At 34.5% G+C, this 24,074-nt stretch overlaps 1 protein-coding gene across 3 annotated transcripts in view; it reads right to left on the minus strand.

Annotated features, from left to right (window-relative positions):
- LOC129751826 (chitin synthase chs-2) overlaps nucleotides 1-24,074 on the minus strand; it is a 145,308-nt gene that overhangs the window by 86,971 nt on the left and 34,263 nt on the right. For 2 of the 3 annotated variants that reach the window (XM_055747557.1, XM_055747560.1), the window contains exon 3: nucleotides 6,791-6,833. The exons of the other annotated variant lie outside the window; for it this stretch is intronic. In XM_055747557.1, the coding sequence (XP_055603532.1) occupies nucleotides 6,791-6,806 (16 nt within the window). In that variant the 5' untranslated portion in view covers nucleotides 6,807-6,833. The remainder of the gene's footprint in view (nucleotides 1-6,790; nucleotides 6,834-24,074) is intronic. 3 annotated transcript variants of the gene reach the window in all.

A 24,074-nucleotide genomic window follows, 5' to 3' on the forward strand; every position in this document is an offset into this window, starting at 1 on the left:
GACTTAAGTTCCTTGAGGTGACGTTTTTATTTGCATAGTATTCCGTCTCACGACATAACTTGACGAACATAATTCCTAAAATTCACTCGGTCCATGGCAACCGTTCTCCAATTTCTCCGTCCTTGAGGTGAAGTATCACTTTCGATTTGAAAATGTTGCGGTTGTTAGCATTTTTGACAACTTCTGGAAGACAACTGTAAGAAGCAGGTCCAATGTAAGAAATTCTGCGTTGACCAAAAAATGTTAAGCAACGGCTTCGAAGCAAATGATGTGATTGACGAGTATGGCGAGAACGAGTGTCTGAGTTAAACAATAAATTTCTTGTGTTGTCTAATGAGTTCAAATTGTCGAAGACATACAATAATGTTTGCAGACTACACAAGTGGGTTAGAGGTAAAATATTGCGAGTTGTATTCGAGTACAGTTAAGACGTAGGGTAGAGATAAGGAAGTTTGAATATGGTTTTTATGCAACGATTTTGTAATGTCTGTAATCGCCCGAGGATAGACAGGGAAGCTCGCCCCATACCGCGATAAGATAGTTCAGATGAGAGTGAATGAAAGCAAAATAAAATTTAATTAAAACATGACGCGGCAAAAAACTTCTAATTCGCCAAAGAATACCACTAAAGGACGATGTTTTCTTTATAAGCTTGTTGACATGAAAACTCCACGAAAGTGTTTCATCAAGCGCGAGCCCCAAATATTTAAAGTTATCCACCTTTTCGATTATAGTATTATCATAAAAAAGGTCATTGTTGTAATAAATTCTCCTTCTTGCTGAACGAAATATCATGTATTTGGTCTTGGAAAGGTTTAGAGTCAGCAGATTGCTATTAAAGTATTTACCAAGAATCTCTCAGTCTTTTTGCATTTTTCCAATTATGACATTGGGACAATTATCTGGATAAAATAAAGCTGTGTCATCTGCAAATAATCTGGGGGTACACTTCTATTTGTCCCAACGAGCTATTTATTTTATCAATAGAAACATACTGTTTCCGTCCTGTAAGATAGCTACGAAAGATATTATTAGCAACTCCTCTTATTCCATAGCAATCCAGTTTCCTAAGGAGAACGTCATGCTCAAGCGTGTCAAAGGATTTTTTTAAGTCCAGAAACAATCCTCCTACAATTTTTTTCGTGTCTATGTTTTCAATTACCGAATCTATCAATTCACACATTGCAATAAGCCAGGGGTCGGGGAACTTTTTGAATCATTACCCCAAAACATTTTTATTTAAGTTGATATTACCCCATGACGAAGAGCAAAAAAACGAAATCGAAATTTAATCAGCATCTTCATATTATGCACCAACAAATTCATAAAATTGCAACACGAAAATATACACTTTTCACTCACAAAATATTCACTGTTACCCCCAAGAATTTCACTTTTACCCCATTTGGGGTAATTTACCCCGGTTCCCCGACCGCTGCAATAAGCGTACTAGACCCAGCTTTGAAACCGAATTGAAGGCTATATAATATTTTGTTCTACCATGAAATCAATAAACTGTTAATTATGTTGAACTTGTCGTGGATGTTTTTTTTGTTTTTTAGCTGTACAATTTCAAAGTAGAATCACTGATCACACTGCTATGACACTTATAAAAAAAGTCCGATCATTTTCTGTATAATTTTGCCACCTATCGTCGATATTGCGAACCTTGCAAAATTTGACAAAAACAAATTCTGGAGGAAAAATGAACCTGTTTTTCCCGAATGAATCGTCGAAAATACCTATTTTTCCTTAAAATTTGGGTGGCACTTTCTAACTAGGATAGCAATTCTTCAAATCGATCGATGCGCACTCTGGAATCGATATTGCGTACTGCTGAAAAAAATATCCAACAATCGAAATCGACTGTCCAGTGGTAGATTTTTAAAGTGGGGGAACAGGGAAAGTTGCTTGTTTATTGTGAAACTCGTGTACTTTGAAACAGTGCCTACTTTTTCACAATGCAGTTATTTTTTCATATTTCCGAACCCCAGTTCAAAAAAAATTTTGATGGTGGTGCCTAACTCCAGGGACAAAACACTCTTATAAAATTTAGATTTTTATTTCTAGGCTTCCTGCGGAAGCTGATATCCCTATTCTTCTAGGATCATTTTGAAAGTAAATTTTCTTCAGTTAAATATAATTTTCCGAAATCTTGGTGGATTTTTACGAACAAGTCCCAAATAATCTTAGGATTAGTTTGAATTATTTTTTATTCTCTTTTTCATCATGTTGATAGAATTCTGCACTGTATACCAATCTTGTCGACATGTCACACCAGACTGAGTCAATTTGGGGTCGTTTTTGAATTTATCAAACCCTGGTATTTTAAAAGCTGCGTTTTGGCTCAAAAATCATCCATGACTTTTTTTAGAATTTTTCAGGTATAGTTTACACGAGTGAATTCAAATTTTTATGTTCGTATATGGCAAAATTTTTATGATGATGGTAAAATTGAATATTTTGTTCTGAAAAAATGTGCATAATTTTCGTTTCTCCTGTGGAATCTGCCTGCCAATCAAATTCAACTGACATCACTGCTGGTGCCTAGCGGGGTTTGGAATAAATTCTTTTCAAGGCATACATCGCTAGGCAAAAGCAGTGATGTCAGTTGAATTGATTGTTTTTCAATGCCAAAACACATACCCCTGTTAAAAAGCTAATAACTTTTTTGCTTGATAAGATACGAAGTTACGGTCTTGAGCGAATTTGCTCAGCGGAAAATTTCTCTTAAAGAATTTATAAATTGGTACAAAAACCATACCCAGGCCGATTCAACAGAATAATTAAAGTTTTTGTTGATTTTTCAGAGCAAATTGTCCATTTTTCCCATATAAACATTTAAGTTGGAATTTGCTCATGTGAAAGTAAGTTAAAAAATATGCAAAAAAAATGTGGATGAGTTTTGAACCAAATGGAAGCATTTAAGACTCTAGGGTTTGAGAAATTCAAAAATGACAAAAAATCGACTCAGTCTCATGTCACATCACTTTTTGAAGTGAAGCTAAACAACACTTGTCATGGTTTGAAATTTGACGATTTTTTATGCTTCAAACAATTATTTATACAAATTTATTCGAGCAATATCACGTTTATTAATTATACATAAGGCAATAAATCAAGGAATACTTCGGACCTCAAAAGTAGAAAAAGAATGTATAGATTGATTTATCATAACAATTTTTCCCTTTTGTGTTCCGATTGACTTCCATGTACCTATTCACTCCATTTTAATGTTTAGCAAAACATTTGAAGTTTGGTACCGGTACCGGACAGTTATTATAGGAAAAATATCTAGTCGTAATCAAGAAGGACTTCAAAGTTGAAACTTCAATACCTACAGGGTGTTCAATAAATTCGAATTCACCTTTTAACCAAATTGTATGGTAGAGCCGTAGCATATACATCTAACTTTTTTTAGAGTAATTTTGTGCTATTATCAGACAAACTATTCCTGGTGTCGAAGAATTAATTTTCATTAAGTTTATTTATTTATTTATTTATTTGGTAACAGATCAACGGATCACATGTTGATCCCAATGATTAAATGGATACAAAACAAAATAATTAAAATTATAAAAAAAAAGTTTACACAAACTACCTTGACCTAAACGCTATTAAAATTTTTCTTCTAAAGGAATCCCTCGATGTACCGAAATCAAAATGTTCAGAGTAACGGTTGAAAGTCTTGATCACGCCGATCAATGCACTATTTGCCCCGTAGTTGTTTTGACGAAGGGGAGTGTAGAGCTGTAAATTCCGGTTCCGTAGTCCTTGAGGTCTGACACTAATGTTGATTGATTCCAATAGCGAAGGGCAGTCAATTTTCGATGTCAGGATATCGGAGACAAACAAGGCCCGTGTGACATCTCGACGGGCTTGTAGCGTGTCTAGGCTAATGAGGTTGCAGCGGTTCTCGTAGCTTGGAAGGTGAAACGGGTCAGACCAGTTCCAGTTAAGTGTTTGTTTTTTATCAGTCTTTCCACAAGTACCGGAAAAAACTCAATTTTTCACCAAAATAAATAGTTTACAGGTCACCTAATCTGCCTCCTTTGGTCAAATTCTCATAATCATTGATGATGTCGAGAATAAACAAGTACAGAATTCCTAAACTTGTCTCATATAAAATCTATTTTTTCGTATTATGTGTGAAATGTCGAAAAAGTAGCTACGTGCTAGCTGATTTTCATCAAAAATCTTATCAACGTGATGGAGCATAGTATAATTGCACATCATAAATAGATGAAACCATTAAATATGTGCTTGAGTAACTTTGTATTAAGTTTACATTGGTTAAATGGATTTTTTTGGCTAATTTTGCATGTAGTGTTTATTTTCATTTTACACAGAATGATACACTCCCTTATTCTGCGCCGCGCGTAAGGTGACGATAGTCGAGTCACCCTAGCCACCCGATTCCAGTAGTCGCTTTAGGTGAGAAACGTTTTTGAGAAAGAACGTTTTTGAGTTCTTATCCTAATCTAGTAGTCAGCTGGACATGAACCTCTGTCACATCGGCTTCGGGAATAAGGTGACAATACTTACGTGACTCCGACTCGACTAGACTATCGTCACCTCAAGTGCGGCGCAGAATAAGGGGGACAGTTTTTTGGAACATTGGCTCAAAATTAAAAGTGCCTTGCTCTTCAAGTATAGCTCTCTTGGATTGGTTAGTTATTTCATACATGTTGTCGAGAATAAACAAATTCAGGAAACCTATTTTGACACTCAATAAAAATCGTCAGCATTCTTATGGGGAACGAAATTTCAACAATAAAGCTTAGTTCTTTTAGAAATGGGACACTTTATTTTGCTCATAGCTCATTTACTAGTAATTGGACGTTCAAAATTTTAACAGCATTTTGTTGCCTGTAAAAAGTACTATCTGACCTGTTTTTTTCAAAATTTAAAATTTACGCATTTTTGAGATATTTACGATGCAAGAGAAAAAGAAAAAAATAATTTTGCACAGTTTCATTCAAAATCCATCATTATCAAATTGATAACTGACAAAACCGTTGATTATTCGAAGACTTACTGTGTGGGAGTGGAGGAAAAGTATGCAAGTACTGCCAAAAATGACCACAAAGTTCAAATCAAGCATTGGAATGAAACATATGATCGGCAACTTCGGCTAAGGGTCATTAGGGAAGTCAAGTATCATACCAGCATTTTTTATTTTCAATAAACGAAAAACTAAGGCTAAATCGCTGAAATTTCCAAAAAAAAAAAAAAATTCCCGATAAGCTGAAAGTGTTGCCTGGTAATGAATCATTCAAACCGAACCTCAAACAACAAATTTTTGCTAGTTTCACAGCTCTGTATAGCCGGTTTCGAGGCTATGAGAAAGATGATTTCTGATGAACGAAAAAACTTATGAAATACCCTATTCTTAACAAATTCCAGCGTTTGAATCCAATACCATGTCTGCTCTAGGCAAGGTCCCGAGTATATTAAAGAATGTATTTGCTGGTGATTTTGTATAAAATATAATGAATTGCCAAAATTCTGCTCCTGTGGAAAAAAAACAACAATTTTCAAAACGAAAACTATGGTTTTCGCTGTTTTTGAAAGCCTAAAAAGAGTAATCTTTTATGTACCCTTCGCAACCTAAGATCTATACTAACCGATTATACTTTAAGTTCAATCTCATGATGGTTTAACTTCGTTATTGCCAGATTTTGCCAGCAGAAAACGCTCAAAAAGTGACTTAAAAATAATCAAATTTGTTAATTTCGAAACACCTGTATTCACTAAATTGCCCTCAGTTTCTTTTAAAAGAGAAGTATTGGTCCGAAAAGTAGCAGAAATCGAAGAAGGAGGATGTAGTCACTTAAAATACAGATTAGACGAAGTATAAGTTTGAAAAACTTATCAATATCATGACTGAAAATAGTGTGCGCTGGCAGATGGGAGGTGCCAAGAATAAAGTAAAATTTATTCTTACAAAAAAAAAGAAAAATAATTTTTTCCAAATTTTTTCATGAATTAACATAAGATTACCTTCATTTTCTTCATAGAAAGTATTAAGATCAAACGAAAAGTTTTTGAGATACATGCATTGGTAACTGTCCCATTTCTAAAAGAACTAAGCTTTAGAGGAGCGTGCTGCATACGGTGGACTCGAGAAACCGCCGAAGCTCATATAATTGGTTTAAGGTAAAAGATTTCCTAAACAAAAGGTGTGATTGACCGTTATTGAATTACCTCTCCATTTAAGTAAAAAAAAATCTGTCCAGTTGATTTTGAATTATCGTTATTTTAATTTGTATTCGAACTTATTGAACACCCTATACTTCATTTCTATGATGTGAAGAAGACCGGGTGAGGTATAAATAGCATTTTTAATGTCATCTACTCTTATTGTGGAAAATGCAACATATTTTTTGTCTGAATCTAAGCATAACTTAAGCATTCAAAAAACCCGAGTTTTAAGCGTATAACACTTTTTTCACAAATAATCTTTTCTTCTATTTCTCTTGCTATTGCTAACGATCAAAGTTATATAAGCGCTTTGAACAAAACAAACGTTTGCACTTAAACCATTGGATTTATTATAAGGAATTTGGTTAATAAAATCATATTAAAATGTTTTAATTTTCATTAGGTTTTGTTTAGTTGGAGTAGATTAATTTTCAATAAATTGTTACATAAATCGTTACAATTTGTTAATACAATCGATCGGTTAAACATTTAGATGATGTTCAATGTGGTGTTTGTTATTCTTTGTTACTAAAAGTTATATTTTTGAAACGATGAACTGTTACGCATTTAGGGTTGTGACTCTTACCGTAAACTTTTTTCATCCACCGTTTTGGATTTCAGAAATTTTCCTAAAAGGAACGGATCAAAAAATTGAATTACTTTTGTGTCGATGAGAGTACTACTCTGATGATTGAATATTTTTTTTTTAATTTGTAAAATTTGAAATTTAAGCTTCCAGAATGTTTATGGTTCAAATATGTTTATACTTTTCAAGGTTTTTTTTTTTCAATTTCATCCGTTTTTAAAAAAAGACCGCGGTTTCAAACTAAGGCCACCCAGATTTTACCATTGAATAAGATGTTAGGTTTGTATTTCTCTTGCAAAAACAATTCCGCTAAAGATAGATTAAAACCGATCCCATTGACAAGTTGTTCGAGTGAATTTATATTTTCGCTCACTTCATGCCGGAGCCAAGGAGTAGAGACAACTCGTCGTCATTGAAAGTAAAAGTTGATAAGTGGAGCCCGCTAAGTGAATGGTACCCGTTATGCCGAGGTAGTCGTCACTTATTAGTAGCGCGCTGCTGATCGTAAAACCAGTTTCTGATTTCAAACACGATAGTCGTATGGATAGTTAAGAGCGGTTGATATACAAACCAGCTGGTAGGTTTGATGTGTTTGTGTTAGAGTTTCGGATCAGCATCGAATGTTTCGAATCGAGCATCGATTTTCACAGGGGCTTATTGACTGTTTTATTGGCTTTTCGTTTATTGAACTCTAACTATTGAAAGTAAAAGTAAATGGTTATTGAGAGCAGTAAATAAAAGCTCAATAATAGGTCCGAGAAATAAAATTTTGCATTTCAATTGGTTTGCTCGCTATAAGATCTTTTCAAAATGACCGCTTTCAACGTGGCTTAAAGGCGTTTTCTCCCCGGCTGGCCCTGCGAGGACTGGACGTACAGAAACTGTGTACCAGTAGCAGTTGTTTTCGCTTGTTCACTTCTCGGTTTGCCATTTTATCGATCCGAAAATAGTTCGGATGCCGTTTGTGTTTAATTGTGGGTCTCTATTACTCACTCCAAACAACGACGGACGACGGACGAAATGTATCAACATTTCTTCCTTGTTTGTCCATTTGTAAGCCTAATCACATGTTTGTCACACAAACGATTTCCTTTGTGTTCATTTCGAATGTATCAATTAAAATATCAAATAACATAACATTACCGGTTGGTAATTTTATGTTTTTGTTTTAGCAATTTTTTCTGTTGTTTGATTGCAGTTATTTGAAATGGACAATTCCAAAAAGCATTTGCGGGGTGGGGTACTCAATGAGTAACAATGTTATTCCATTATAGACAACAAATTTCTAAAACTTTGTGGTTGAAAACATGTTCTTTTTATGCACAAGATACAACGGTGGATATTTAACCCATAAAATTTTGTATAATTTATTGCTATTCGAATCAAATCGAAATAGTTTCATAACATAAACAGTCGCTTAATGTTTTTTTGCAGTCTCTACTGTTTTGGATCAATTTCAATTCAATGGTAGATATCTACAAAGCCTACAATAATTTAGTTCCTCCATCAAGTGCACCCAAAACGTTACCCCGATTGATGGTTGTGATTGTTTTTGAGCCACTGGAGAAAAAAAACTCTAGGGTCTCAGCAAGCACCCAGGTAAATTGTTCAACCTTGGCTGGTATTCCGTCAGACAAAAGCCCAACTCGGCTAATCTTAATCCATCAGCGAGCCCGTTTAGGGTTTTAAACTTCCAGCCTAGCCTGGCGAAAAGTGAAACTCTTACAGCGCCATTCGCGTTCGAACGAATGGCAAAAACAGCCATTGAAAATATAAATGTAATAGGAGAAAAAAGTGAAAACGGACGTTCCGAGATGAGCAAAGATAGACAAAAAAAAGCGAGAGGTGGAAAATATATCGGTTAGATAATAATAACAAAAATAAAAGAGGAGAAAAAAAACGCGAAGTTGATGCCGCAACAGGTGTGATCGGCCCCCGAGGCGGCCTTAGCGAATCGCCTTGAGGCTTTGGGGAATATTCATCACGGTCTGGTGGGCAGCAGCAGGTTCTTCGATGTTTTTTTTTGCGAGAGAGCGCTTCACAGGGAAACCTCTGGAATAATTTTAAACTTCGCTATGTATGGCCTTCATGAAACGTGGAACGAATTAGTGTTGTTGTTTATATTTATTTTTCAACTCATAAGTATTTACGAGTTTGCATGAAAATGATGACCTTGAAGAATTTGGGGCATTTGTTCGAATATTGTAATTTGTTTTAAAGTATGCGGCATTGTTTCAAAACATTTTTTTAAATTTTTTTTTATAAACCTACGTTTTACTCTTAAATGAACACACACATATAGGATCTCAGTGAAACTTCGTGTTTCTTTGAAGAGATCTAAATTCTACTTAAGACTAAAGGGTGAAACGGTCAAAATTTGGTCAAGGGAAAACGCGTGTAAATCGGTGAAATCGTTTTTTTTTTAATTCAAATTAAATTTATTTTTCAAGTTTAATTATTATAAAATTCAGGAAAACTATTCAGTAAGGCTTCCGCTTTTCCAAATCCGAATTGCCGGGCCTTACGCTTAACCCATGCCATCAGATTTTGTACAGCCACCTTGTCCACCTTCCTCGCCGCAGAAAGCCAATTTGCCATGAACTGCTGCTCGTCCTTAGCATTTTTTTTGGTCTTCTTTAGGTTCCGCTTGACAATAGCCCAGTATTTCTCAATTGGGCGGAGCTCTGGCGTGTTGGGAGGGTTCTTGTCCTTGGGAACCACCTGCACGTTGTTGGCGGCGTACCACTCCATGGCATTTTTACCGTAATGGCTAAATGCCAAATCCGGCCAAAACAGTACGGAGCAACCGTGTTTTTTCAGGAAAGGCAGCAGACGTTTATTCAAAAACTCTTTCACGTAAATTTCTTGGTTGACAGTCCCGGAAGCTATGAAAATACAGCTTTTCTAGCCACAGATACAGATGGCTTGCCAAACCAGATATTTCTTCATGTGCTTGAAAATATCTGCTACCTTTCCCCTTTCTTTTGCCGTATAAAACTCTTGTCCCGGAAGCTGCTTGTAGTCGGTTTTGACGTAGGTTTCGTCGTCCATTACCACGCAGTAAAATTTCGTCAGCATCGTCGTGTACAGCCTCCGGGATCGCGCTTTGGCCGTCGTATATTGGTTATCATCGCGATTCGGAGTCAATACCTTCTTGTAAGTCGATAGTACGGCTCGTTTTTTGGCTCGATGCACGGTTGTAGACGATACACCCAGCTTATTTGCGGCATCTCGGAGAGAGAGGATAGGGTTTTCGCTTGAAACTACCGGCAACTCACTTTGTCGTCTCAGCGGCTTCCGATTTTCGATTTTCCCCCGTTCCAGACTTCCTGGCTGTCGACAAACGTGCCCCAAACACTTTAATTACATTTGTAACGGTTGATTTAGCAACTTTTAGCGTTTTTGCCAGCTTTGCGTGCGAATAGCTCGGATTTTCGCGATGTGCAAGCAAAATTTTGATACGCTGCTCTTCTTCCTTGGACGGCATTTTGACAACTGAAGAGTGAATTCCAAAATCAAGATAGGAGCAACATTCTACACACACACACACCTTCAAAATGAGGGGTGTTCAGGTTTTTCAAATGCAAAATTGAAAGAAATACGGCAAGTTGCTATTGACCAAATTTTGACCGTATCACCCTTTAACACGTTCGTCGCCACGTCACCCATATTCGGCAGACGGGTGTATTTCCTGGGGGGCCCCGTCACATCAAAAAGCAGGTGACGCTCTCTTACTGGAGTTTACCGCTCAGCTTCGCCACACGTTTCAAATATGGGAGTTCTCCCTCTTTGCTTTCTCGCTCTGAAAATTTCTTTGGGCCCGGCTAGCAAAACTACCAAAATGAGCGTGGCGACGAACGTGTTAAGCGTACATCTTTCAAGGATGTAATGGCTAATATTTTACTAATGCTAACACCACCAACTCACAGAAAGAGTACTCTGTTTTCAAAATGACCAAGACTTGATCTCATGACCTCTAGGCCACGGTCGGCGACGACTCTTGTTGCCGAGATTCTAATATTGTTGAAACTTTTGCTTTTTATGACATTAATTAATATCTATAGGGAAAGTTAAGCATAAACGCTAATAACAGCGGTACCAATTATTTTAGAACTACTATCAGTAATGAAAAATACTGATTAAACTCAATTTTGCTGATATTTTCGTAAAAAAACTAAAACAGCTAGAGAACACATCATGGGGTAGAACGCCAAAACTACCCAGCAAACATGAAATGAAGTCGTTTACAATGGTGTTGCGAATCGCAATTCAGACTGAATTGTGAAATGATCGTGTAAAATGTCGTCTGAAGTCAGTTCAAATCGGATATGATAGAAAGTCCGCCAGGTTTTTAAATTTAGAAATCCAGCAGTGCATTCATATGGCTAAAAATCAGATGGGAGTAATTTTGGCCAATAAAAGGAACTGGAAAATATTCTCACTGGCAACGATTTGAAGGCTATGAAAGCGAAATCTTGTGCCCTCTTGCATTCTCGGTATGAATAAGGTGTTGGATAACGATCATTTGGTGTAATTTTCGTCGTTTTGGAATGAAATTAAATTAATGTTTGTATTACCTCCACTTTTGTAGGTAAATGCTGTTTTTCAATTTTCATACGATCCTTCTATAATGTTTATGAACGGTTTTAAAAACAGCATAAGAATATAGCTACAAAAATGTTTGCTGGTTGGTGGACAAAACGCACCAAACAGAAAGGGTGCTCAGAAATGGAATCATGATTATACGGAATATATTAATAAAAACATCAAATGATTAATAACATGTTCATCGTATTATTATAAACTAACCATACTTTGGCAAAAATCATTTGTTATTGCTAAACTTATCGAAAATTTCGCTTTTGAAAATACAGTTTTTTATATCATTGTAAGTAAAACGTCTTCAAGTAGGCAACGGAATCCAATTTCTTGGCTGATGTCAGTCACAGCAAATATGGCGGCTGTTTTTTTTCGAATCGAATATTATAAACGTGAAAAAAGACGAAGTTTGCTTTAATTCTGCATTCTAATCGTAATTTGGAAATCTGTAAATAAAAAGAATGACATTTTATTTTAATATTCGGTTGTTTTTTTTCAAATGTGAACAGAATTTAAAATTTGAACGTAAAACACGTGGTCTTGTGCGCGTTCTGCCTTAATTTTGATATGATTGTTTTTGATTGCTTTTGATAAATTATGGCAAGGGTTCTAATACCCCGCTGCTTTTACAGTTTTCCTTAATTGCAATCGAACAAATATTTTTAATTTCCGAAAAATCGATTGACTTGAAATTGAACAGATATAATGAAACTATTTCCGAATCACCATGAAAGCAATAAATCTCTTGATTTAAAAAAATGTTGGTCATTAAATAAATATGTACATGAAATGTCTAGATTTGGTGTGATTTCGTATTATAATGTTAGGCCCAAATCGACTGTGTGGGACTCGATAAATTCGTGGATTTATCTATACACTCTGCCGGCCAAAAGTTTGGGATTGTAGAGAACATTAGTAAATGAAATAAAAATGCAGAGGAAAATTATGTAGGTTGAAAAAGTATTTAGAAAAATCAACGAATATAAGATGAAAGAAAGAAATCGTGAAGTTGAGAACAGTCAACCAAATTTGAATTAAGATGCGTTATTGGGAAGAATTAAAGACACTATAGTAAACAAAGATACGCCATCTGATCCATTAGAAAATATACATATATAGCAACCCGGCGGTTAGATCAGTCAGATGCAAGCAACACTGTCATTGTTCAAAATTTCACATGACTTGTTTTGGTTGCGTTTTGCAAAGTTCTTCCTTTTAGTTTGTGATTGAAAAACTTTTCGTTCAGTTGTGTTAATAAACATTGTTTAGTCATCGAAAAAAAAAAGAAAGTTACAAACATGAAATGTTTGGCAAAAAACTGCGGCACAAAACCTCACCATGTTTCAAAAACATAGCTTTTTTTGGTTTCTGGTCGACCTTAAACACCTTAAAGTTTCTGTTCCCATCTCCGAGGTTTTTGATTGACATGGTTCTGATTCGGTTAAACACCCGCGATTGTTTCATCCCAGATTTTCGCTTTCTTGAGCTAGGGGTTGATTCAATATAGATTTTGTTTTCCAAGTTGTTATCACCGTAAACACACATCGGATCACCGGAAGAATCGAGAACTTCCTCGTGAGCCTCTTGATGTAAAAATTTCTCTTCATCATCTATGTGGTCCCACGTCCTTTTTTTTGCTTCTTTCGTCGGTATTTTGGGTTCAACATTTGGTCGGAACCAACCGGGATTCATTCTGGAATTATAATTGAATTTTAGGATATAATTTCAGACTATGAATCTAGAGAATTATAAATTTATTGTACTCACGATTATGTGATTAGTTGCTGATGTCCGTTCCATTCTGCACATTCGTCTGTTGGTTTTAGGGGGGATGGTGCCTTCCAGACGGATATTTTGTCTGCAGTAATTTAATATCACCGTGTTTCCTGAAAAAAAAATCGAATTAGCATGAACTATACACCGCAAACAGGATCTAATTACTTACCGTTGCTACCGATAAAACCGAAACTGGAGCTTTCTTTCGAAGTAAAAAAATCTACCGGAGATGATTGTCTGTTTAAAAACACACATTTTTCGCACATTAATTGATGTTGACTTTGATACAGCAGTGGAAAACGCAGTGCTTTCTGAAGATGTGATACTTCTTGCTGCGGGAGTTGAGAAACAGACAGCATTCGTATTCTTTTCGTTTGCGTTATACAAATATCAATACTCTCATTCCAATTTGTTCCAATAATTTCAAAACAAACGATTTGACACAACTTTTGCTCGATTGGAATGACACTGACAGATAAACGAAAATTCCAATCGGCACACGGCGCCTCTTTGTTTATGTAGCCTCTTTAGGAAGAATGACAGCTTGCTGTTAAATTCCTTGAAAAAAAAAAGAATTAAGATGCAGGAACAGAATGAATAATAGGTTCAGCTCGAACGTAACTCATATGCAATGTGGTGGAAAGAGAGGTGATGAGAAAGAAACGTTGCAAAAGTAGAAGTAAAGTTTTTTCTTCGTAAATATAGTTACCATGACAGAAGTGACATCACTACCGACCATTTTCGCGACGCATTTTGCCTAGGATAAATGAAGCTCCCTGACAAAGACGCGTCGCGACGCAGGGCTTGTTTATGTTTATTTTTCTTTTTTCTCTCCGACGTGCAAAAGTGTGCGTTCCTTTGCGCCACCTTAGTAAAAGTGTACCTCATTGACTCATATGTACCGTTGGGAATGAATACATAATCATAGGAGGCTTTGGAAATAAAAGGGCAGATTTTAGACGTTTTTTGCCAAGAAAAGTTGAGTTTTTATAACCGGGAAGAAAATTATAAAATTCTTGATTTAAATGTAATTAAAGTGAATTTTGTTCTCATTTAAAAGATAGTGAGCAAACCTTCTTCGTATTTATTTGACAAAATGTTAATATTGAATTTATATGACTTATCAAAATACATTTTTTAATTTTGTGCGAAAATTTTTCTATGTACTTAAAATATATAAAATAGCTACTTAAGTCGTCGTCCAAAAGTTTGGGATGGTGTAGTATGGTGTAACGACCAAAAGTTTGGGATCAGTCTTCTAAAACATTCACTTTTATTTCACGTGTATCCCTTTTGTCAAACAACGTATTGTTTATCTGGTAAGCTGATTTGGAAGCTAATGAGTTGAACTTACTTTATGGAATATTATTGAAGACTAACTTCTTTAAGACATTAGCCAAAATTTTATCATTTTCTGTTCCATGAGGCAAAGATCAAACCTCAAAGTTCTTTGATTTTATCACGCTAAAATAAAATTTCACCGTCAAAATTGCGAAACCGTGAATCTTATGTAACTTTAAATTAAAGTGACAAAAGGTATTCATTATTGAATGATTAATTTTAATGTCTTAAGAAATAGAAACCCTTTGTTTCAATCAAAATTGATAATTAGATGTAATAATAAAAGTCCACTAAACACAAAGGATCGATTTCTGTTCAAATTATTTTAGGAATATAAAGATTTTTTTTGAAGTGAAAGTATGTAAAATAATATAAGCGTTGTCTGGATTGTAACGATTGTGTTTTTCGGGTCCGTGATTGTTTTTAAAAGATTTTTTTTGATTAATTGTTCGAAAATTTGTTCCATTGTACGAATGACCGGATATCTACTGAAACACTGATCACCGGAAGTGTTTGGAACGTACTTTCGGGTTGATTGCTAGTGCAACAAGTGGTGTGAATAGTGTTTCTTCTATGTAATTGGAGAAATTATAGAATCCTTTTCAAATGGTATGAGGTAAGTAACTTTGTTATAAATTAAATTCATATTTTCAAAATAGCTCAACTCTATTTTTGGGGACTCGTGGGGGGATTGGATAGGTCATCAAATGACCGGAAAATTGATATATATGATTGTGGGTTCAAGCCAGCCGGAGTATCTCGGCAAATTTGGAATCCTGAGTAGGTTACTTAAACACCTTTGCAGGATTCTTTATTTGTTTCGAACAGTTTGAAAGGAGTAAGTTGAGTCAAACCTGTCCCAAGCCAGTGGTAACCAAGGTTGCCAAAATTACAGAAAAATCTGTTATTTCACAGAATTATGAGAGAATTTTCATCACAGAAACTGTGTCACAGAACACAGAATTTTGAAAAACTCACACATTTCACAAAAATTTTGAATTTGGAATGGATTTACAAAATTATAATTTTTTGGCCAAAATAAAATTTTTTAGATTTCTTTTACTTTGAATTAAAAACGTATAATAAAATTGATAATTTTTATTGATTTTACCCCAACTTAAATTTAAAAAAGACCCAATTTATCATGAATTTTCAATGAAATTAAAGAAAATAGCATTACAGAAAACCATGACAGAATTTCTGGGTAAAATCACAGAAAGTCAGTTTTTTTTGTCAAAAACACAGATTTTTTTTCGGCAATTATGTTGCAATTATTGTTGATGAGTTAAACAAAAACAATATTTGAATGTGCGATCGAGACTTTCCGTACCGACTCGGGTCGAAAGACCTATCAACCACTGAAAGGTTTTAATACATAGATACATACAAACAAATAAATTTAGCAATGTTTCAAACATTTGTTCTGCTGTTTGGATATTATTTTATGAACAATGAAAACTTATTTGAAAAATATGTTATGTTTATTTTATGGGTTTTAACAAATCCATTCAGTTTTTTAAGATCATTTTTTTCAAGGAAAGGGGCGTTGAGCTCGAATATACAGCAAAAGTGAGCGGTGATGGTGTTACGAAGAAAACGCGTTTTTCAAAATAAGTAGGTAAATCTTTGTTTTTTTCCACTAGGACGAAGTGTTTAGCATACATTTTGGTTTCAATTAATTACAATCACATTAAAATGTGTTTTTTTACTTTGTTGAGTTAAAACTTTAATAATGCTGAAGATAACGGTAAAAAACCTCTTTAAGATACATTAGCTTGATTTACTCAATGAAAAGAATCATCACCACCTTGGTTTCTATTTCACGCGTCTGAAATTAGAAAAATAGTTAATTTTGTTTTTCAACCTTTTTCAATCTCGAAAAAACAGAATTTCTAGATTTAACTTTTGCATAACTAATACTGCAACGTAGCGCGATTGTGTTTAGGATACGCGATGATTATCAACTGAATTATTATTTTTCAATACTGATACTGATACTGATATGATATGTTTCGAAGTAAAAATGTGTTCAATTGTGGTTAAAGGTTTAAAGTTGCATTAAATGATAAAGGTTGACTGTTATTCAGTTAAGGCTCAAACGATATTTATACAAGTTGACTTTTGTAGATAAAGTGTTGATTTGAAGATGTCGACTGGATGATTTTAATGTGAATAATTTTCGGCAATGCAGTCCAAATTTTTTTCTTAACAAACAAAGTTTATTTTTAAACTGACGTTTCGTATGATATCATCTTCAGGGATTCTAAAATGTGTTTTGAATAATAAATTTGTGTGTGATGTGTGGTCTTATGTCGGTTTAAAAATAAACTTCGTTTGTTAAGAAAAAAAATTTGGACTGCTTTGCCGAAAATTATTCACATTGTAGATAATTTAAAATTTTAGCTTTTCTCTTGAAATATGTCACAATCCAATTGCTTTTCTAGGTATCAAATATTTGTCTTATGACGATGCACTTTCTCATCGCACCGAATCGATTGTCAACGCTTGTCATCGTTCTGAAGTGATTGATGAATGTCCGGATATGACAAATGAATAAATGATACAGTTGAATGGAACTATAATATATCGATAAGATGACATTCTAGAATGATAAGAGCTTGAACACAGTCAAAAAATAGGTTTTTTGATGTTGAAGATTTTTTTTTATTTGTCATCAATAAAATATCGGATAGTATCTAATACATTTTTCATTTTTCTGTTCAAACGATTTTGTACAACCGTTACAGTTTGATTAAATTAAATTATGAATATGTTTATTTAATTTGTTTTTCTACATGATATTGGCTAATATTTTCCTTGTGACAGTATTAGGGACAGTTAACCTAGTCTGATTCAAACTATGCAATCAACATATGTTAACTACAACAAAGAAATCATCCTAGGTAATTCCTGCACACTCATTGTCCATCCATTGAGGTGTACTACCGGATACAACTTTCATTCAGAGTGACTAAGAATTACCCAATGATGACGACAACGACGACTCCTTGTCTGTCAGAATAGGGAGCATCAATCTATTTTGAATCACTTCATCGGAGCCTGCCTCGGAGGCATAAAAGTGAATCATTCAAAATCGCGAAAGAACCACAATAAAACCATCCTCAATGAAACTCTTCAGGTCTTCGACCGAAGGTGATCTGCTTAAATTGAAATGACTGCACCTCACCGCACGGTGGTTTGGCCGAGGCAGTCATAGGTTCGTCCATGATGTCTCTTCTTAAACAGCAAGATGAGCATCGTGGGATCTTGGCCAGCTGATCGTGCTCAAACTTGAACAAACCCCCTCATGGTCGATCGCTAATGGAAATCAATGTTATTTTCAAGGAAGGTTGATCTTCACCATCGACCGTGTGCATCGTTTGGAAACACTTGTTTGTTGCTGCAGCAGATACTTTCTTCCGCCTACCGTTTCAGCTTTTCAATTTGATGCAAAAAAAAAGTTTCAAAAATGGATTTTTTGTTATGGTTAAAGTGGGATTGCTTCATCTAGTCGAAGTATCTTTCCATTTGGAGCAAACAAGATTCCGTCTGTTAACATCGAGACCACCTCCGATGGGCGCAGACGAACGAACGCTCGCGTTTCGTTTAGTGAATGAAAATAGTTTGTAACAAAACAACAGCAAAAAAATCAAAACACTCTGACTGCGTCGAACACAACGCCCCAACACGGTTGTCTTCCGACTTCCGTTTTTGGTTCGGAAAGATGGAAGCTCCCCGCAAGCTGAACGAGGGTTTCCTGTCTGTTCCGCGTTGAAGTCTGAGAGATTTTTTTGAAAGTTGAATAACTTATGATTTGCGGAGTGCTCCGAATTGAATCGTGATGAATCAGGAAGCTGTGAGTCAACATTTAAGTTCCTCAGAACTTATTATTTGGATTTGGATTTATCAAAATGAAGAATCAACTCATGATAAATTATAAGTGACGTATAATTCAACCCAAGACCGATAATGTTCCAACAATGACCACCATGCAATAATCGTGGGTTATATAACCGTCTACGAATTGGTTCTGAGGGCCGCTATATTGCGAAATTTTCGCAACAAGGTCCAATTTTTTTCTTCTTTCTTGTCGCGCAGGGTTTCTGATATGCAGCAGCCCTAAAAAGTCCAGCCAAGCCCGACTGCTTCCAAATTGTCAGCTTTCGGTGCTCGATATTGTAAACCTTTTGAGAGCTACAGTAGCGCCCCGTTAGTATGAACTTTTGGAAAAAAAACTTTAAATTGTCAGATATAAATATAGTTGTAATTTTTTTTAAATGTGGTAATTTTATTTAGTGTTATTTTAGATTTAATTAAGTTCTTCTATAATAAATTATTATTCTAAGTGGAATCAACATCTTTAACAGCTTTTCACTTCTTAATTCTTGGTACAGATATTTCCCCTTATATAAAGAAAATAATATTGTTTTCAAATGATTTTTTCTCACAATTTTTAGATCTTTGAAAATATTTATTTTTGCTACTTAGGCTATTTCTTGACTTAGCATATATTTAAAAGGGGTTATATTACAATAGATCAACAAACTGGTCGCAGTGATAGGTACCCAAAAAAGCTATTGGTAATTCTTTAACCTCCAATGGCAAACCCCGCCTTTAGGCGGGACTTACTCAAATTGTCTTAACCGCAAGGAATTGTAATTTTTTTAACAATTTTTTTCGCTAAATGATTTTAAAGATGTTGTTCTCAGATGTCGTAATGATGACTGCTGTTTGACAAGCACGTGGTATTCGCTATAGCAAAGAGAAGCTTACTAACCAATAAATACGAGAAAATGGTCCATTTTACCGAAATCATCACTCCGAAGTCTCAGAAACCATAGTTTCGTATAGATTTTTGCCTTAAAAATATAAATATTTAACTTTAAATGCAACAAAGATGCTGAATTATTTTTTGGGAAAAAAACATTTTTCAAAGTTGATGAAATAAAAAACTTGCCGAAAAATATTTTGTTTGCTAAACCAAATAAATTCCATCAATATGGTTTTTCGTAAAATAAAAAATGTTTGTAATCACAAAATATAACTTCTGTGAATTTCCAGCCAAAAAATAGGGTTCTAGAGGGTTAGCAATATTAGTTTATGATAAAGCAAATTCTTTCCATTCTCACATTTATTGTTTTGGGTTTTTGGGTTGACCTAAAACAAATGGACGATTCGTATATCAACCTTTGCGTCATATATTGAGCGAACACTTTGAGTTACTCTAATTGGAAAATACGCATAGGGTCTTCTAGAACACTAAAAGAGTCCTGGAAGCCATATCGTATTTCGGATAACTTTATCTTACTATAATGATTGAGGCCAAAAGGGTATAAGCAAGGTTGCCGAAAAAAAAAATCTGTGTTTTTGAGAAAAAATATGAATTTCTGCAATGTTACCCAAAAATTCTATGATGGTTTTCTGTCAGGCTATTTTCATTATTTTCAATGAAAATTCATGAAAAATTATGTCTTTTTACATTTTAGATCAGGAAATCCTTCGAAACGGAAAAGTATCACCAAATATAGTTTGAAACATAAAGATTTTTTTGACATTATTAACTCAAAATCGACCACTTTTGCACTTATACCTCTTTGGCTCTGAGGACCTCAATTATATTAAATTTGTTTTAATTTTGTTTTTAATCATTATCGAGAACGTGTGTAATTTAAAATATTTGCAATAAACGAGGAAATTTACCCAGAAACAGAAACCTGACTATAAAGTGTATTTGAAAAAATGCAACACTTTGTTCAGTGGAAAACTTTTGATTACATGGATGGAAAATAATGAAATTTCCAGTGGAACTACCAAGCAATGTAATGTTCATATGTGCAAAATTTTTGATGATCTCCAATAAAGAAGTGTATCTACTTTTATTTTTAGGCATTACGTGTGCCATCTATACTTCACACTATGAACCTTCTCTTTTCCAAATCAAGGATTTTTTGGATGATGTTCTCTATTTTTTGGAGCTCTCTCTTCAAATTGACTCAAATGTATGTATTTGATCGAAGTTATGACAAGCTTAGCACATTGTTAAACAACGCTGACTTATTATCACTTCACCACAGTTATCTCTTAATGACACAATCTCAAATCCAACCAAAAAAAAATATTTCATCCTCGTGAGACCTATACAAGTAATATGGAAAGAAAATGACCGAGATTAAAGGCATTTTTCTTGTATATTTGTATTTTTATTGTGAAGATCAATGTTTACCACTTACGGATTTACAGCTTCCACGAATTACCAGACTTATTAAAAACCAGTTATATTCTTTGAAACTTTTTGTTTTCCATCTTCTCCGGAACATCCAGAGAAGACTTGTCAGCGAAAATATTTTTGCTGGAGATCTGCCAGGTGCTCGTTAAAATTGGTTGTGTTGTGTTGTTAATAGCTGGACAATTAACGGGGTGATTTTTTTTTAAATTAACTGAAACTTTTTAAAAATTTCAGCCCGTTAATTGTCCAACTATTAAGCGCACGGTTTGACCCCCCTTTTTCTTAATTTAACCGATGGACAACTTTTTATATAAGTCAACTTGAATGAAGCGAAAAGTGGATTTTTTTTTTATTAAAATGAAAAATAAAAATGCTCTGTCGACGGAAGGTCAGAGACAAATGCAAAAGAGATGAAAAATAATTTAAAATAGATTTATTATACTGTAGCGAAACATAGAAAAAAAACTCTGCCGACCAAAGATCAGAGAAAAATGGCTGAATGAAAAAAAAAGATAAAGATATTTTTAAATGATTTTTTTTTATTAATACGATAAATTAAAAGTAGCTCTGCCGACGGAAGCACAGAGAAAAATGGTTAAATTTAGAAAAGATGAGAATAAAGTTGAATGGATTTTTCATTTTAAAATGCAAGAAAACGATGAAAATATTGAAGAGAAACAAAGAAAAAGCTCAGCCAACGAAAAGTCAGAAAAAATTGCTGAATGCAAAAAAAAAATGAAGATATTTTCTAATGAATGTTTTTTTTATCAATACGGAAACTAAAAGTAGCTCTGCCGAAGAAAGGTCACAGAAAAATGGTTAAATGTAAAAAAGGAGATGAAAATAATGTTTAATGGATTTTTTATTAAAATAAGAATGCTCTGCCGATGAAAGGTAAGAGAAAAATGCATGAAAAAGATGAAGATATTTTGTTGAAGCGAAACATAGGAAAAGCTCTGCCGACGAAAGGTCAGAGAAAAATGGTTAAATGTAAAAAAACAATAATATTTTGATTGGTTTTTTTTTTAATTGAAACGAAACGTAAAAAAAACTCTGTCGACAAATGTTCAGAAATAGTGCAGTAAAAAAAAATGAAAAAAAACTTTAAATGATTTTTTTTTATTGGAAATCATGAAATTACTTAAATCATGTTTAACTTGTTTCTATTATAAAAGTGTGAAAATGCCGAAATCATAAAAATGTGTAATAGAAATATTTTTTGAATATTGTCCTGACAGTGTCTCAAACCGGGAGCATTCATAATATATTTGAGCTTATTTGAAGTATGAACTTAAATCATTCAATATAAAACCAACTCAAACTTCGCCGTTGAAATGATTTGCATTGTAAAACACTTCTACAGGTATTTGATAACCATTTAATTTTTCAACATTTCTATTTTTAAATGCAATCTTTGCAAAAAATCCTTGTTTATGTTCTTCTAACGCAATGTTGTTTGATTGTTTCTTTCTTTTTACCGAAAGTTTTTCAAATTTTTAGAAGAACTCCCATTGAAATTTAAAGCTACGGGTTTCCGTGTAAAATTTGTGTTAAGTTGAAATACCCTTTTCAGTCCTAGTCGATCTATTTTCGATCTAATTTATCTTAGCTGCAACAGGTCGGTAAATTCTTATTGAAAACCACACATTTTATGATTACTAGAGAATTTTAATTAAGTCAGGAGTTTTAAATAAAAAAAAAAGTTTGCTCGTGAACTCTTACCATTTTTTGAATAACATTTAAGTAATGAATGAGAATCTGTTCTTTTGTGTTGTGAGCCTACTTGGTTGAATGATTCAACTGAATCAAAGCAATCAAAAGAATCCTTTTAATTCAACCACGGTAAATGAAAAGTTCAGATACTAGTATTTCGATAGCAACCACAGAAAACAGACGTACAAGCTAGCTCTCGAAACTTGTGTAAAATTTCCAACAATCGTTTTGCACTAATTTTTGTATTTTGGTAGGGCCACCAGATGCCTACAAACACACCAAAGAGACCTGTTGAAACCGAACTGAGAAAAATAAACAAAATTTTTGCCAGTTTTGAACAGGTCGTATGAACCGTTTGGCATGTTTCAAGAAAATTGCTGTTAAAGCTTCGTAACACTTTCGTCCGGTTGCATAATGGAAAAATATATTTAAAATAAATCGCTATTTCCTTCAAGCTAAAAGTGCTGAATTTTGGATAATGGTATGCAAAAGTGATACTTGAAAGTAGCACGCTTCGAGAAGTACATACATCCATACATACGTCAGACCGATACACAAATCAGGAAACCTTCAAAATGTCGAGAACTTCAGAGGTATATCCATACTGAGCTGTATTCCGAAATTAATGGAAAGTTTGATGTACGAGAGAATTTATCAAAGTGTTCAACATGTTTTATCACCTGATCAGCACGGTTATGTAAAAAAAACGATCAACTTTGAGTAACCTGATGTGTTATGCTTCAACGTTGATAAATAAAATAGAGAAACGACAACAGGTTGATGCAGTCTACATCGATTTCACAAAAGCGTTCGATAGAGTTCCACATGAACTGTTAGTAAAGAAATTGAAGAAGATGGGTCTTCCTACTTGGCTCACAAAATGGATAAGTAACGTAAGCTGTTCTATTCACTAAGTACGATAGTGAATAGAACAGCTTACGTTAAAGTAGGCACCGTTGTGTCCAAAACTTTTCATATACCCTCAGGTGTGCCACAAGGAAGTCATCTTGGCCCCTTATTGTTCGTTCTCTTTATAAACGACTTATGCTCTCTAATACACTCATCGAAACTGCTATACGCTTACGACCTGAAAATATTCAGAACGATAACATATCCGTTTGACTGTTATGTTCTTCAAAAAGATGTCGACACTTTGTTGAAATGGTGCAACACAAACGGAATGCATGCAAATGCAGGGAAATGCAATACTGTTTCATTTACTAGAGCACGAAATCCAATATTATTCGACTATACAATGGATCAAACTACGCTTCAACGGAAGAGCGAGATAAAGGATTTAGGAGTCGTTTTTGACTGTAAGTTGAAGTTCACAACGCACATTGGAGCGATCACAGCAAAGGCGTTCGCTACTCTAGGATTGATACGTCGTAATACGAAAGATTTTACGAATATCTACTGTTTGAAAACGCTGTTCAATTCTCTTGTCCGGACCGTGTTAGAATACTGTGTTCAAGTCTGGGCCCCCTACCATGACGTCCATGCTAACCGCATCGAGCGAGTCCAGAAAAGCTTTTTACGTTATGCACTTCGAACGCTACGTTGGAACGATCCTGTCAACTTACTGCCATACGAGCAGGGGTGCAGGCTCATTGGACTGCCGACACTCGC

This window comes from Uranotaenia lowii, chromosome 3 (genome assembly GCF_029784155.1).
Source record: "Uranotaenia lowii strain MFRU-FL chromosome 3, ASM2978415v1, whole genome shotgun sequence".
NCBI classification, from domain to species: domain Eukaryota; kingdom Metazoa; phylum Arthropoda; class Insecta; order Diptera; family Culicidae; genus Uranotaenia; species Uranotaenia lowii.